Raw genomic sequence first — 17,228 nt, 5'->3', positions numbered from 1 at the left:
TTGTATTGTACATTTGCTAGAATTTATTAATTTAAGGATAAACTACTGCAGGTGTCAGCTCCTCAGATGAGTAGCTCCACCAGCAGATATATGGATAAATAGACTTACCTCAAGAACACACAGAAGTTCTTCCACATATGCTCGTTCAGTTTCAATAAGTTCATTAATTACATGGCTGTTAACAGAGAGATAATTAAGAAAGGCCTGTTAATTTCCCAGACTAATGAATCTCCATTTAAAATTTATTAGCCTATTTTACATACACAAAAATAATTAATAAAAAGAAAAGGAGTACTTGTGGCACCTTAGAGACTAACCAATTTATTTGAGCATGAGCTTTCGTGAGCTACAGCTCACTTGAAGTGAGCTGTAGCTCACAAAAGCTCATGCTCAAATAAATTGGTTAGTCTCTAAGGTGCCACAAGTACTCCTTTTCTTTTTGCGAATACAGACTAACACGGCTGTTACTCTGAAAAATAATTAATGCTGAATATAATACGCATATTTGCATATCCATATTTTATGTCAAACTGTCTTTCCTAAAAATAGAGGGGTGGTGGATGCCGTTTAAATCAGAAGATTATATACTGATGCAGCAGATTGTGACATCAAATGCTCTAAGCCTGGGTTCTACTTCATTTGCAAGTGCTGCAGGAGCTGGAGGTTAGAGCTGCAATATGTTACTGAAGATAGATTTTTACATTTTAAATTCAGTTGGTCATTTGATATTCGAGCCATTTTATGCATCAGTATTTATGGCATATGTCAAGGTTCCTTCCCCACTCTGAACTCTAGGGTACAGATGTGGGGACCCGCATGAAAGACCCCCTAAGCTTATTCTTATCAGCTTAGGTTAAAAACTTCCCCAACGTACAAACTTTGCCTTGTCCTTGAACAGTATGCTGCCACCACCAAGTGTTTAAATAAAGAACAGGGAAAGAGATCACTTGGAGATGTCTTCCCGCCAAAATATCCCCCCAACCCCTATACACCCCCTTTCCTGGGGAAGGCTTGATAAGAATCCTCACCAATTGGTACAGGTCAACACAGACCCAAACCCTTGGATTTTAAGAACAATGAAAAATCAATCAGGTTCTTAAAAGAAGAATTTTAATTAAAGAAAAGGTAAAAGAATCACCTCTGTAAAATCAGGATGGTAAATACCTTACAGGGTAATCAGATTCAAAACATAGAGAATCCCTCTAGGCAAAACCTTAAGTTACAAAAAGACACAAAAACGGGAATATACATTCCCTCCAGCACAGCGTATTTTACCAGCCATTAAACAAAAGAAAATCTAACGCATTTTCTAGCTAGATTACTTACTCACTTAACAGGAGTTGGAAGGCTTGCATTTCTGATCTGTTCCCGGCAAAAGCATCACACAGACAGACCAACCATTTGTTCCCCCCCTCCAGATTTGAAAGTATCCTGTCCCCTCATTGGTCATTTTGGGTCAGGTGCCAGCGAGGTTACCTCAGCTTCTTAAGCCTTTACAGGTGAAAGGGTTTTGCCTCTGGCCAGGAGGGATTTTATAGCACTGTATACAGAAAGGTGATTACCCTTCCCTTGATATTTATGACAGCATATAATGAAGAAATGTCCTGCCATATGTCTGTCACATTGTTTTCCACAGTTCACATGGATTTTTTTTCCTCACTACGCTTTTGGGTGGGGGAAGTTTCACATGCTCACGAACACGTGAAAGTAAGAGTGATGGTTACAGTCAGCGACAGTGAAGGGTTTTTCAGATAGGTGAGCCAATATACTTCAGTCTGCAAACCCTGCTATGCCAATCCCAGATCTGTACTGGACCAAGATTACTAATTTTGGAATTCATATGGTGGTTCTGTGATGCGGACAAAGGAATACTAGGGACTTCCTTGAGATTTCCCTAACAGAGTTTAAGGCCAGAAGGGACTAACAGATCGTATAGTCCGACCTTCTGTATATCACGGGCCACTAACATCACACCCAACAACCAAAACTAGAACAAAGCACCACAGCCCGTAGGAGACCAAACCATTAGGTCCTACAGGCAGAAAATGTGAAGAAATTATTTCGTGATCCCACATATGCTCAGCATGTGAGCAAGGACTAGCTAGTAAGCCCCTGAGAGAATTCTCAGTACCACCTCAAAGCACCGGCCCACCCAATCCAGTGTCCCATCTCCAGCAGTGGCCACCTCTAATGCTTCAGAGGAAGGAGAAAAAACCCCAACCAGGATACACTGGGGCAAGGGGAACCTTTCCTGACCCCTGCAGGAGACTAGCTGAAATCTTGAAGAATTAGATTTTAGCAACAAACAACATGAATTGGAAGTGACCCCCAGGTCTGCTGAACCCTGACCTCTAGTGCCACTAGCAACCCCATCACACAGTCCCACTCATAAATTTGTCAATCTCACTCCTAAAACTGATTAAGTTGTTTGCTGCCCACAACTCCTATCAGGAGGCTGTTCAGAAACACTCCTCATGCTTAGAAACCTTCTTCTAATTTCCAGCCTAAATGTATTGATGGCCAGTTTATATGCATTTTCCCTTTTGCCAACATTGTCCTTCAGCTTAAACACAGATCAACCAACCACACAAATTTCAGGTAAAATGATCTAAACAATTTTGAAGTATGGTGACCAAAACCTTTGGTAGTTTATTTAAGGCCGGATAACTATTCAAACCTCTAATACCTATCTGAACTGAATCCTTAAAATCCCCTTTCACTAATGCATTTATCATGGAAAGTTGGCCTGGAGGATGTGAAATTAGGTACATGGTCCAAACAGAATACAATCTGTAGACTAAAAATGGGAAAATATCGTTCAATGTATACCACAGAGCACAAGTGATTCATTTCCACTAGTTTAGAGTAGCTTCCATGATAAGTACACCTCAAAGTTTGGAGGCTTGATTCAGAGAAACATATGAAAGCTCAGACCCTTCTCTGAACTGTAACCAAATGTAAAACTAAACAGTTTTCTTAAGATTCACTTTTCAAAAGTTACAGCTTCGTCTTAATATCTGCGGATTTAATCTGGTCACAAACAAGGGGATACTTAGAAAATCCCAGCAAGTTGCAGTCTTGTGCCAGTGGAGAAGATGACAACTACAATGGTGGGATCATGCTCCATGTGCAGTAGAAGGTATGCTTTTACAGAAGGTTTATAAAGCTGGTTGAAGGAAGCAGAGGACAAAACCAACCACGAATGAGGCTGGAAGATGCAATTTTGAGGAGTTTAAGAAACCTAAATCCCCCCATATCACTCTTACTGAAGGAAGATGATTTGTAAGGGACGATGCAAGATGGAAGTCCATTTTACGCACCATCATGGCTACATCATAGCCACATGAATCTGCTGAACCAAATGGTAATGGTAGACCTTGATCAGTCCAATCAGAATAACATGCTGGCTGTTGTATACGAAGCTGTACCCACCTTCGTAACACAGCTAGGTTTTCTTCATCATCCATCACAGATCCACCTCTGCTTTGACGGATTTCACTCATTTCACTCTGGAACACAATATGAAAAAGTATGTCAGAAGGAAAATAGGAAAATGTACTTCCCAGTCTATTTGCAATACCATTGACATACAGACTGTCCCTTTATCTACAAGAAAGGCTGCAACTATTAACAATGAAGTAACCTATGAGGCAAATTCAAGGGCAAAAGAATGAAAGTTCATCAGATGATCTTGGGGAACATCAGAACATTTGGATAAATGGGGTGTCCCACAAAAGAGGAAGCCAGCCCACCAGCTTAGAAAGGTTCTGCTTTTGCTTTTCTTTCCAGCAAAAAGGATCTCGGGGCAATTGTACAACCCGAGAGGACAAAATGGAACTCTGTTTTAACAAAAACTTGTTACCAGAGCTCTTGTCTGGGGCTCTCTGTATTTCTTTGAGTTCTGTGACTTCACAAAGCATTACGACTTTCTCTAGCTCTCTGTGTGTGTGCATGCACGTATGCTGGAGAGAATGATCAAGATGAAACAACAAATTCAGAATTACTTTTAGTCTTCTGTAGTTCATTCTCCGGAGCATGTTATCTTCTGTGTTGGACACATAGTTCGAGCCTCTTCGAAGACCTGGTTTAGAATCAAACAGCAGCTGTTAATCTAGAACAGGTTTGACACAGGTCATTTGTATAACCACAGACAACAGCTTAAATTCTCTTCAAGTTCATCGGCATAGTGCAGGAACCTGATTTAATAGCTTTTTGCAGCAATTTACCTGGAGACACAGAAGGAGATTTTACAAAGACTTCAGGTCTTGGTGCCACTGGCTGAACTGGACGCGTCTGCTTAGCTGCCAGTTTTTTAAGGCTCACTTGTCTCTTTTGAAACATTTCTTCCATGCTTTCCTGCTTTTGAAAAACTTTTTGCACGTGTTCCTGTAGAAATAGCATAAAATTATCACAATTCTGAATAAACCTACAAGTCATGCTGTCATTTATGGTACAATAACCTCCAATATGTGAAGCTTTTATACAGCATATAAAAAGGAGCATGTAGAAATAATGTTCTAAACTTTAAAAAGAAAAATTCTTCCTTCATTCTAACTAAAATATAATTTATAATGCCAGACTGAGACATTTAGGCCATGTCTACACTACGAAATTAGGTCGAATTTATAGAATTCAGTTTTGTAGAAAGCGTTTTTATACAGTCAATTGTGTGTCCCCCCACACAAATGCTCTAAGTGCATTTAGTCAGCGGAGTGCATCCACAGTACTGAGGCAACCGTCGATTTCCGGAGCTTTGCACTGTGGGTAGCTATCCCACAGTTCCCGCAGTCTCTGCTGCCCATTTGAATTCTGGGTAGAAATCCCAATGCCTGATGGGGCTAAAACATTGTTGCGGGTGGTTCTGGGTACATATAATCAGGCCCCCCTTCCTTCCCTCCCTCCCTCCGTGAAAGCAACAGCTGACAATTGTTTTGTGCCTTTTTTCCCCGAGTTACCCGAGCAGACGCCATACCATGGCAAGCATGAAGCCGCTCAGCTCACCGTCATATGTCTCCTGGGTGTTGGCAGATGCGGTACTGCATTGCTGCACAGCAGCTCCTCATTGTCTTTTGGCAGCAGACAGTGCAGTATGACTGGTAGCTATCGTCAACGTACTCCAGGGTGCTCTTTTAACTGACCTCAGTGAGGTCAGGGGCGCCTGGGCAAACATGGGAGTGACTCAGCCAGGTCATTACCCTTTTAAGTTTTGTCTCATGGCAATTCAGTCCTGCTGATAGTCCTACTACACCATCTTTTAATGAGCAGCCAGGAGATGACGATGGCCAGCAGTCGTACTGCACAGTCTGCTCCCAGCAAGATGTATAAAGATAGATGAAGTGGATCAAAACAAGAAATAGACCAGATTTATTTTGTATTCATTTTCTCTTCCCTCCCTCTGTGAAATCAACGGCCTGATAAACCAAGCATTTTGAGTTCTATCCTTGAGGGGGCCATTCTGTTTCTCCTTGATGCAAAACCACCCCCTTTGTTGATTTTAATTCCCTGTAAGCCATGTGGTCAGTTGCCCCTCCCTCCGTCAGAGCAACAGAAGACAATCGTTTTGCGCCCTTTTCCCTGGATTGCCTGAGCAGATGCCATAGCACAGCAAGCACGGAGCCCGTTCAACTCACCGCAGCAGTTATGACCATTGTAAACACCTCGTGCATTATAGTGCAGTTTATGCAGAACCAGCACCTGAGAAACCAGGCGAGGAGACGATGGCAGTGCGGTGATGAGGATATGAACGCAGATTTCTCTAAAACCATGGTCCCCAGCAATTTGGAGATCATGGTGTTAATGGGGCAGGCTCATGCCATGGAACGCCAACTTTGGGCCCGGGAAACAAGCACAGAGTGCTGGGACCGCATAGTGTTGCGGGTTTGGGAGGATTCCCAGTGGCTCTGAAACTTTTGCATGCGTAAAGGCACTTTTATGGAACTTTGTGACTTGCTTTCCCCTGCTCTGAAGTGCAAGAATACCAAGATGAGAGCAGACCCCACAGTTCACAAGCGAGTAGCAATAGCCCTGTGGAAGCTTGCAATGCCAGACAGCTACTGGTAAGTCAGGAATCAATTTGGAGTGGGCAAATCTACTGTGGGGTTTGCTGTGATGCAAGGAGCCAAAACAATCATTGAGCTGCTGCTATCAAAGGTAGCGACTCTGGGAAATGTGCAGGTCATACTAGACGGCTTTGCTGCAATGGGATTCCCTAACTGTGGTGGGACTACAGATGGAATGCATATCCCTATCTTGGGACCGGACCACCTGGGCAGCCAGTACATAAACCGCAAGGGGTACTTTTCAATGGTGCTGCAAGCACTGGTGGATCACAAGGGACGTTTCATCAACATGGGATGGCCGGGAAAGGTTCATGACGTTCACGTCTTCAGGAACTCTGGTCTGTTTAAATGGCTGCAGGAAGGGATTTATTTCCCAGACCAGAAAATAACCATTGGGGATGTTGAAATGCCTATAGTTATCCTTGGGGACCCAGCCTACCCCTTAATGCCCTGGCTCATGAAGCTGTACACAGGCACCCCAGACAGTAGTCAGGAGCTGTTCAACTATCAGCTGAGCAAGTGCAGAATGGTGGTAGAATGTGCATTTGGATGTTTAAAGGGTCGCTGGTGCAGTTTACTGACTCGGTCAGACATCAGCGTAACCAATATTCCCATTGTTACTGCTGCTTGTTCTGTGCTCCACAATCTCTGTGAGAGTAAGGGGGAGATGTTTACGGTGCGGTGGGAGGCAAATCACCTGGCCACTGAATACACGTAGCCAGACACCAGGGCAGTTAGAAGAGCACAGCAGGAAGCGCTGCACATCAGAGAAGCTTTGAAAACCAGTTTCATGACTGGCCAGGGTACTGTGTGATACTTCTGTTTGTTTCTTCTTGATAAAAACCCGCCCCCTTGGTTGCCTCTAAATTCCCTGTAAGCCACCCGCCCTCCCCCTTTTGATCACAGCTTGCTTGCAAAGGAAATAAAGTCACTATCATTTTAAAAACAAGTATTCTTTATTAATTAATTATAAAAATACGGAGAAAACTCACAAGGTAGCCCGGCTGGGGTGCGGGAGGAGGGTAGGAGGGAAGGAAAAGGCCACTTTAGAACTTCTTGAATGACAGCCTTCTGTTGCTTGGGCTGTCCACTGGGGTGGAGTGGTTGGGTGCTCGGAGCCTCCTGCCCTGCGTTCTTGGGCGTCTGGGTGACGAGGCTATGGAACTTGGGGAGGAGGGAGGGCGGTTAAACAGGGGCTGCAGCGGCAGTCTGTGATCCTGCTGCCGTTCATGAACCTCCACCAGACGCCGGAGCATGTTCATTTGAGCCCGCAGTAGCCCCAGCGTTGCCTCATGCCTCCTCTGATCTTCCTGCCGCCACCTCTCCTCACGTTCATCGGCCACTTTCCTATACTCCATTATTGTGTCCCTCCACACATTCTGCTGAGCTTTGTCAGTGCCGGATGACTGCATGAGCTCAGATAAGATTTCATCGCGCGTGCGTTTTTTTTGCCGCCTTATCTGAGATAGCCTTTGGGACGGAGGAGGGAGACTTGAAACATTTGCAGCTGCTGGATGGAAAAAAGGGAGTGAAGTATTTTAAAAGATACATTTTACAGAACAATGGCTATACTCTTTCACGGTGAACAACACTATTCACATTACATAGCACATGTGATTTTGGTACAAGGTTGCATTTTGCATCTTATATTGAGTGCCTGCGGCTTTGGTGTTAGAGATCACACATGCAGTGCCGAGCAACAGAATTCGGCTTGCAGGTGGCCATGGTAAGCCATAGGTCTTTCGGCTTCTGCAAACTGCGTAACAGCAGCCCCCTCCTTTCCCCTACCAAGCAAAGCACGTTGAGTTGGCCATTTAGTGCTGTGGTTTTCCTGTTAAACTGCAGCAGCAGAAATCAAACTAACCCTGCCCTGCATCCAATTCTCTGGGATGATCGCTTTATCCCTCCCCCCACCGCTGGCTGGTATCAGGGAAGATCCCTGCTAGCCAAACACTAACAGCTCAGCGCCAATCCCCCCCACCACCACGTGGCTAACTGCAGGGAGGATTTCTTTTCAGGCACAGGCAAACAGCCCAGTAGGAACAGCCATCTTTGAATGTCCCCTTAATTAAATTCCCCTATTTCAACCAGGTTACCATGAACGATATCACTCTCCAGAGGATAACCCAGAGAGATAAAGAAGGGATGTTGCTTGAATGCCAGCAAACACCGGGACCATACGCTGCCAGGCTTTGTCATGCAATGATACCAGATTACTTACTACTAGCATGGTGTGGTAAAGTGTCCTACCATGCAGGACGGAATAAGGCTGCTCTCCCAGAAACCTTCTGCAAAGGCTTTTAGAGTACCTCCAGGAGAGCTTCACTGAGATGTCCCTGGAGGATTTCTGCTCCATCCCCAGAAAAGTTAACAGACTTTTCCAGTAGCTGTACTGGCCACGAATGCATCCCAAGTCCTCAGGGCTACTTAATCATTAAAAAACACTTGCTTTTATAATGTGTATTATATTTACAAAGGTACACTCACCAGAGGTCCCTTTTCCGGCTTCATTCGGTTGGGAGGGTATTTCAGTCAGGGTGAGAAAAAGATCCTGGCTGTTGGGAAGAATGGTGTGCTGTGTGCTCTCCTCAAGCTTGTCCTCCTCCTCATCTTCCCCATCCGCAAAATCCTCAGGCATGGTGGAGAGTATCCCATCATCGGAGTCCACGGACAGGGGTGGGGTAGTGGTGGCGGCCCCCCCTAGAATTGCATGCTGCTCAGCGTAGAAGCAGAATGTTTGGGTCTCTGTCCCAGAACGTCCGTTTGATTCTTTGGTTTTCTGGTACGCTTGTCTGAGCTCCTTAAGTTTCACGCGGCACTGTGTTGCATCCCTACTGTAGCCTCTGTCCCTCATGGCCTCAGAGATTTTTTTGAAATGTTTTGGCATTTCGTCTTTTGGAACGTAGTTCCGATAGCACGGATTCCTCTCCCCATACAGCTATCAGATCCAGTACCTCCCGTTCGGTCCATGCTGGAGCTCTTTTTCGATTCTGGGACTGCATGGTCACCTGTGCTGATGAGTTTGCCTGGCCAAATAGGAAATGAGATTCAAAAGTTCCCCGGGGCTTTTCCTGTACACCTGGCCAGTGCATCCGAGTTCAGAGTGCTGTCCAGAGTGGTCACAATGGTGCACTGTGGGATAGCACCCTAAGTCTAAACGGCGATGTCAATTTCAGCGCTAATCCCCTCATTGGGGAGGAGTACAGAAATCGGTTTTAAGAGCCCTTTATGTCGAAAAAATGGCTTCTTTGTGGTGATGGGAGCAGGGTTAATTCAATGTAACGCTGCTAAATCCGACATAAAATCGTAGTGTAGACCAGTTCCAATTACATTAGTGTATATCACCATCAAAACATTTCACTGCTGACCACATTGTAAATTTAGGGAAATGAAATAAATAATGATTGATTCAAACTTCCACATTAAGGGTAAATGTTTCAAAAGTACGTAAGTGACATATGAGTCTAAGTTCTTATTTTTAAAACTGACTTCAGCACTTAGGAGCCTAATCATCATTGAAAAAGTCTAAGTTCCACTGACTTAAGTGCCAGAGCCACTTTTGAAAATGGGACCTAAACTCCTATGTCACTTAAGGATTTAGGACAACTTAATTACATTACATAATAGAATAGCTAAGCATGGTAAGAGTCACACATGAAAGTGACATGGCATTTAGAACAATTCATTTTTCTAAAGAGAGTACACATTTCTTAGAATCAGTATTTGCTAACATGTAACACACTACAAGAACTCATTTGATAGAATATCTTTTGAACACTACTATCCAAGAAACTAGGGCAATGCTACATATCCTGATATCTTTGGCAGCAGACCAGAGGCAGGAGTTGGGGGAGAGACACAATCAAGCTGGAGGCATGTTTGTTTTGTGACTCTCAGTCACATCCACTGGTGCACGGTGCCTTGGAAGAGGTAGGACTGCTAACTATTCTACATTAAAGCTGTCCCAGTGGGTGGTCTTGGCTGCTGCAGGGGAAGTCTGTAAAGGGGAAGAACATCCCTTCCTCCTCCATATCCCAAAAAATAAAAGCAGTCCTGGGTCCACACAAAAGTAGGGCTGGGCTAGAGCAAGACTGGTGCTGCAGTTCCCAGCGGGCCCCCAGTGCTGCTGCTGGCTACTGCAGGTGGAGTTGGTGAGTAGAATGAGCAACCAGGCTCAAAGTGCCAATAAAAATTCAGTGCCCTCGGAGGCCAGCTATGTGGCTTACCATTAACATCAGCCCTGCAAGAAACCAAATCTCAAATGAACAGCGACTGTAAATGTATGTGCACATGCATAAATCCTAAGGGTACCATTAGGTCCTGGTTGAGAATGGGTTCATATAGTTGGTAAACTTTATTCGGTTCCTTGATTTTATTGTTTCCCCCCATGTCCAGGAATTTCTCAATCTCCTGTAAAGCTGATTCTGCTCCATCCTGGGACTGGCATTTGTCTACAGGCTGTGATGCTAGCAGGTAAATGCCTTCATCACACCACCTCATGGACTGGAAACACAACAAAAACAGGAAAGAACACACATCAGTGGAAACACTTAACTGAATGGTTTGCAGAATATAATTTACAAAATGTTCAGCTAGGTGAGGGGGAAAGTCAGATTTCTGATTTTTTTTCTCCCTATTAGCAAATGCCCATTTTACACTGGAAACATTCTTCCTCTACTGGTCATTATTTACTTCTCAAACACATGGGGTCATCACGTTTGCAATATTATTAGCAAATGAGATGGGAAGCAGAACTATTTCATATAAAATTTACCTTCTCCAATAGACTGTGCAGTTCCAGAGATTTGTTAAGAAGACCTCTCCTCTTTTCCGTCTCTGTAGCAAATGCATCACAGAGATGATGGAGCTCATCGCACTTTGGAAGAATGGAGTCCACAGCATAGTGGTTGTTTTGAACAAGCTGGTCACCTTGAGAAGCTAGCACCCTAGCTTTTTCTAAGGATTCCTAAGAAAGAAAAACATTTTAAAAATACTAGATTTAGTTAGAATGTTGGGTTAACATTCTTTAAAAAGCTCCCAAAATAAAGCTCAAACATGTATTCTGTTATGGAAAAGTGCATTTATTTGCTATGCAAATAATTTCATTTGTTAAATTGCTAACTGTTGCATCGTCCAATAAATAAAAGGTGTTTTCCTGTCTTTCCAGATATCCAAATACTTCCGTGCTCCTCTTCAATGTAGTATCTGTGCGATTCACAAACACTAATGGATTTAATCTCACAACACCTGTGCAGTGGGAAGTACCATCATTATTATTTTACAGATGGGGAGCTGAGGCACAGATAGATGAAATGACTTGTTCAAAGTCACACATGAAAGCTGTGGAACAGCCAGGAATTAAACCCACATCTCCTGAATCCCAGACCAGTGCCTTAACCACAAGACCTTACAATGGTTATCTATATGGACATAACTCTATAACTATTCCACCACAAAATATACATAGGAAAACTGAAAAAAAATGTTCTCCGTTTGTGTGTCCACACTAGAAATGTTTGCCAGTCACATTTTTAATTTTTCTGATAGTATTATCAGTTCCAAATTTTAATGACATTGGTTGTTTTAATCATTGGGAGGAAAAGACACTCATTCTACCCAATTCTGAGTTTTGGCTCTGGGTCATAAAACATATTCAGTAACTAATTCCTGCTTTTTCTTTTTTCTCTCCAAAAAGCGAAAATATATTGTAGACTAAGAAATATGGAGAAATTACAAGAACTTACACATGATTTTTCTTCAAAGTTGGCAAGATCCTTCAGAATGTGCTCCACATGTGAACAGCTGTTTCCCACATCAGTGAAAGCAGATAACCTCTCGGACACAAGACTTAAAGCTGCTTTGACCTGAAATGAGAGACAACCATATATCCAAGAAGGTGATTTCACCTGCCTCAGTAATAAGACCAGTGCTAGACAGCCAGCATAATATGCTGCTACATGAGAACTGGTTTGGAAGGAACCACTGAACACCTGTGCCCATTGGTCAGTGGAGATCAGAACACTGCAAGGAGAATACATTTTATCTTTAGACAGAAGCATTCAAGCCAAGGAGGCTCCTACTTATATCATTCCCTAGTGACCTGAAGAAGAGCTCTGTGCATCTCAAAAGCTTGTTTCTTTCACCAACAGACATTGGTCCAATAAAAGGTACTACCGCACCCACCTTGCCTCTCTCAAACCCTGGGACCAACATGGCTGCAACAACACTGCAAACATCGTACCCTAATGGTAATCCCTGAAGTATCACTGACAGTAATTGACTGCCCAGAGGGTACATACTGTGATAGTGGAATGTAAGACCAAGGCAAGTATAAGAGAAAAGTTTGGAAGAAAACTTTCAATTGCATGTGAGAGATGCATAAATAGGTAAGGAAAAAATACATTGCCTTAAGGATTAGAGAGAGTGTTGAATGTAAATAATCTGGGTTTTTGGATCCTTTGGGAATGAAGGAGGTGACATAAATGTAAAATATTAACACACCATCAAGAAACCCTTACCTCTCTAAAAGTTTGTTCAAAATTCCGAAGCTGTATACACTGCTCAAGCTTTTGTTGATGTTTAGCCCAAAATTCATCAAAGGCAATCTCTGTTTCATCTAATTGAGCCAGAAGCCTAAAAGAAAGTTCAGGATCAAAGTGATGGTTACAGTCTAAGAGACAATAGCATCTTTTAGTGGAAAACTCAAAGCCTTCCTTTAAGTAATCTTTTTCTAAGCAATCAGATGGACTAATGTTAGCAGTACAGCAGCCAGGTGTTCCTATACTACTAGGTAGCTTTTCCTCATTTTTGATATTGCATGTAAGTGGTTTCTTGAATAATATTGACGTAAAACAGAAATCCACCATGAATGTTAGCATTTATGGAAAACCGATAGCAACGTCTAGATCTAGATGCAGCACATACCCACGTCTAAGTTCCGGTTTGTGATACCCTTTATACTTCTCTCTCCTGAGCAGAGATGATCAATCTGCAGTTTTATGCCATATACAAGGTGTGTAGTGGTGGCTGTCATAAATAAGAACTTGTTTCACTTGTAATTTAAGATAGGTTTGAACCCAAGTGTTTTATGCCTGTTTTACTGTTCAGTCTACCTATGTATACAGACATGAATATTGCACTTAGCACTATGGTATCTGAGTGCTTATCCTCACAATGTACATTACTGTAATTAGGGTATAACAGGATGGCTGCAGATCAGGTCTGAGGTGTATTTTGCCTCGCTTACAGCATCACAAAAATTCACCAGAATTCTGAAAAAGATTTTAATGCATTTAGGAGTTGAATTAAAATTAATTCAGAAGAGGAGTTTATATGGATTCTGTAGTTCACTCCAGCTTTCCTCTGATATCACAGCTACACGGGACATTTTGGACAAACTACTCAAAACAATGAACAGATGGCTTGTAGATAACTAATTGCAGTGATGGGAGAAATGAAGTTGCTTCTGCCAAACTGTTAGTTGGAATGCCAAGCTCTTCAAAATGAAACTGCATGGAAAATGTTGGAACCAAAGCAAATATATAGAAACACAAAATGACACACAGAAACAACTTAAAATACCATCTTGTGGAAATTTTCTATGTTTTGATAATACTGTGCAAATTTGTATCTCTGTGTTATGGTCATATAAGGGCTTAAAATTTGGCAGTAAATTAAGACAAAACACAGAGGAAAAGCCTTAATATCTAACACTTAATTCTATAGGCTTGATTCTATTTTTTTTTTAAATCAGGCACCTAGCAATTGTTTTTAAAAAAAGCTTAAGCCTATGTAAAAAGGCCAGCGATACACCAAAAGATCTGCCCTCACCCATGCATAAGGTACTCCTGGTGGAATGCTGCATCAAAAAATCAAACATTCTCTGCCAAAAAATTAAAAATTCTGTGCACTATATTTTAAAATTCTGCAAATTTTATTTGTCAAAATAACACTACATGATCACGCCAGTTTCAATAATTTTTAGGGTTGTCAAGCGATTAAAAAAATCGCAATTAATTGCATTGTTAAACAAAAATAGAATACCATTTATTTAAATATTTTTGGATGTTTACTACAACTTTCAAATATATGGATTTCAATTACAACACAGAATACGAAATTTCCAGGGCTCACTTTATATTTATTTTTGATCACAAGTATTTGCACTGTAAAAACCCCCCAAAAGAAATAGTATTTTTCAATTCACCTAATACAAGTACCGTAGTGCAATCTTTCAGAGTAGCAGCCGTGTTAGTCTGTATCTGCAAAAAGAAAAGGAGTACCTGTGGCACCTTAGAGACTAACAAATTTATTTGAGCATAAGCTTTCGTGAGCTACAGCTCAAATAAATTTGTTAGTCTCTAAGGTGCCACAAGTACTCCTTTTCTTTTTTTAGTGCAATCTCTTTATCATGAAAGTTGAACTTACAAATGTAGAATTATGTACAAAAAAAAGGCATTGAAAAATAAAACAATGTAAATTTTTAGAGCCTGGAAGTCCACTCAATCCTACTTCTTGTTCAGCCAATTGCTCAGACAAACAAATTGTTTACATTTACAGGAAATAATGCTTCTTGTTTACAATGCCACCTGAAAGTGAGAACAAGCATTCTCATGGCACTGCTGTAGCCGGCATCGCAAGATATTTACATGCCAGACGCACTAAAGATTCATATGTCCCTTCATGCTTCAACCACCATTCCAGTGGACATGTGTCCATGCTGATGATGGGTTCTGCTCGATAACCATCCGAAGCAGCGCAGACCAATGCATGTTCATTTTCATTTTCTGAGTCAGATACCACCAGCAGAAGGTTGATTTTCTTTTTTGGTAGTTTGGATTCTGTAGTTTCTGCATCAGACTGCTGCTTTTTTAAGACATCTGAAAGCATGCTTCACACCTCCAGATTTTGGAAGGCACTTCAGATTCTTAAACCTTGGGTCAAATGCTGTAGCTATTTTTAGAAATCTCACATTGGTACCTTGTTTGCGTTTTGTCAAGTCTGCAGTGAAAGTGTTCTTAAAATGAACAACATGTTCTGGGTCATCATCCGAGACTATTATAACATGAAATATATGGCAGAATGTGGGTAAAACAGAGCAGGGGACATGCATTTCTCGCCCAAGTAGTTCAGTCAGAAATTTAATTAACACATTTTTTTAACAAGCATCATCAGCATGGAAGCATGTCCTCTGGAATGGTGGTCGAACCATGGAGGGGCATACGAATGTTTAGCATATCTGGCATGTAAATACCTTGCAATGCTAGCTACAAAAGTGCCATGCAAATGCCTGTTCTCACTTTCTGGTGACACTAAGTAAGAAGAGGGCAGCATTATCTCCTGTAAATGTAAACAAACTTGTTTGTCTTAGCGATTGGCTGAACAAGAAGTAGGCCTGAGTGGACTTGCAGGCGCTGTAGTTTTACATTGTTTTGTTTCTGAGTGCAATTATGTAACCAAAAAAAATCTGCATTTGAAAGTTGCACTCTCACGACAAAGAGATTGCACTACAATACTTGTATGAGGTGAATTGAAAAATGCTATTTCTTTATCATTTTTACAGTGCAAATATTTGTAATAAAAATACACACTTTGATTTCAGTTACAACACAGAACATAATATATATGAAAATGTAGAAAAACATCCAAAATATTTAATACATTTCAATTGGTATTCTATTGTTTAACAGTGCGATTAAAACTGCCATTAATCGAGATTAATTTTTTAAATCACGATTAATGTTTTTGAGTTAATCACGAGAGTTAACTGTGATTAATCGAGAGCCCTAATTATTTTGGTAATTTATTTCAAAATACCTGTCAGCAAGTATGTCTGTAACAATATATATATGCACAAAAAAAATTCCCCCAGATGTAGAGAGCTAAAGAACCCCCTATGACAACCCAGTTTCTGTTCCTCTACCCCTCCCTCTCCAGAGCCCAGCCAGGACGTCAGACACCAGGACTCCTCCCCCTCCCCCCAGAGTACAGATACGCCCCCAGCACTCAGAGCCCAGCCATGGGGCCTCCCCAGCCCAGATACCCGCACCCCCTCTTCCCCAGACCCCAGCTGCAGGGAACGCCTAGCACAGATACCCAGCCTCCCCCTAGAGCCCAGCCACCGCCCCCCCTTTCCCAGATACCCACACCCCCTCCCCACCAAAGCCCAGCCCACATACCCACCCTCCTACCCCCAGAGCCCAGCGGTGCCTCCTGCCCCAGCTAGACACCCTCTACACCTCAGAGCTCAGGGAAAAACAGCCTGATGCTGGGACCCGGACTTTGTGGAGTTTCCTGCACACTGCTGTCTCCTTCCCTCACGGTGTGTGGGGAACCACAGCTGACAGGAACCCTCTAGCTCGCTCTCCCCCCAGTAGTGTCTTCTGTGTGCAAGCTGGGCTCTGCCGGATCCAGTGGCCCCCACTGGCGGCCAGAAGCACTGCAGTCAATTTTTGTGGGAGAAAGGAAATTCTGCACACGCAACATTAAATTCTGCAAAATTCTGCATTGCGCAGTGGCGCAGAATTCCCCCAGGAGTAATTAAGGGAAAAGAACTCTCTCCATTTCAATCACCTTCTCAGGCAAGGTCTGAGTAAATATATAGCGCTCTCTCTACGTCTCCAAGGTCAGCTAAGTGGGTCTCTTAAGCCCAAAGGGTGAGAGTTCCAGAGTCAAGAGCCCTTCACTGAGACCCTCTTGCCTCTGCCAGTTGTCAGCTGGATAGTCCCAGCCAATCTCAACTGTCTGGTATGAGTCTGAGGAAGTCTCTAAACTAGCCAGGAATCAAATAATAAAGGGCTTAATGGTCAAAACCTACACACTGCATTGCCAGTCACAGTAGACTATAGAACAACGTTATGTGCCCTGCATCACACATTATTAAGCAAGGAACAACCACATTCTGTTCTGCTTTAGCTGAAGTTTCTGGGTGGCCTTTTAACTTATCCCAAGCAGACCACATTGCACTACTCAGTCTGGAGCAATGGCTCTCAAACTTTCCAGTCTACTGTACCCCTTTCAGGAGTCTGATTTGTCTTGCGTACCCCCAGGTTTCACCTCACTTAAAAAGTACTTCCTTACAAAATCAGACATAAAAATACAAGAGAGTGTCACAGCCACACTATTACTGACAAATTTCTGACTCTCTCATTTTTACTATATAATTATAAA

General features: G+C 42.5%; 2 protein-coding genes across 17 annotated transcripts in view; both read right to left on the bottom strand.

Annotated features, from left to right (window-relative positions):
- The window catches only part of MCF2L (MCF.2 cell line derived transforming sequence like), a 267,170-nt gene that overhangs the window by 24,207 nt on the left and 225,735 nt on the right, over positions 1–17,228 (bottom strand). For all 15 annotated transcript variants that reach the window (XM_073350279.2, XM_073350166.2, XM_073350186.2 and 12 more), the window contains 8 exons: positions 12,578–12,692; positions 11,804–11,923; positions 10,834–11,025; positions 10,371–10,562; positions 4,227–4,386; positions 4,005–4,081; positions 3,433–3,509; positions 109–175 (listed from right to left, as the gene is read on the bottom strand). In XM_073350279.2, the coding sequence (XP_073206380.2) occupies positions 109–175; positions 3,433–3,509; positions 4,005–4,081; positions 4,227–4,386; positions 10,371–10,562; positions 10,834–11,025; positions 11,804–11,923; positions 12,578–12,692 (1,000 nt within the window). The remainder of the gene's footprint in view (positions 1–108; positions 176–3,432; positions 3,510–4,004; positions 4,082–4,226; positions 4,387–10,370; positions 10,563–10,833; positions 11,026–11,803; positions 11,924–12,577; positions 12,693–17,228) is intronic.
- Positions 7,052–8,914, bottom strand: LOC144930719 (uncharacterized). Of its 2 annotated transcripts, none has more exons than XM_078853656.1 (2): positions 8,547–8,914; positions 7,052–7,569 (listed from the first exon to the last, which is right to left on the bottom strand). In XM_078853656.1, exons 1-2 carry the CDS (start codon positions 8,911–8,913, stop codon positions 7,106–7,108), a joined length of 831 nt encoding a protein of 276 aa, XP_078709782.1. In that variant the 5' UTR covers position 8,914; the 3' UTR covers positions 7,052–7,105. The 2 variants fall into 2 exon arrangements, with proteins under 2 accessions (XP_078709782.1, XP_078709784.1); XM_078853658.1 differs by having other exon boundaries at positions 7,052–7,566.

Source organism: Lepidochelys kempii, chromosome 1 (genome assembly GCF_965140285.1).
Source record: "Lepidochelys kempii isolate rLepKem1 chromosome 1, rLepKem1.hap1, whole genome shotgun sequence".
In the NCBI taxonomy this organism is placed as follows: Eukaryota; Metazoa; Chordata; order Testudines; family Cheloniidae; genus Lepidochelys; species Lepidochelys kempii.
This window is presented reverse-complemented; position numbering and strand designations above follow the sequence as displayed.

Excerpts from the sequence above, each read along its gene's own strand:
- LOC144930719 (XM_078853656.1), bottom strand. The coding sequence starts at position 8,913 with ATGAGGGACAGAGGCTACAGTAGGGATGCAACACAGTGCCGCGTGAAA. Across the intron at positions 7,570-8,546 it reads AGCCGGAAAAGGGACCTCTG|CAGCTGCAAATGTTTCAAGT; the intron begins GTGAGTGTACCT and ends TTTTCCATCCAG.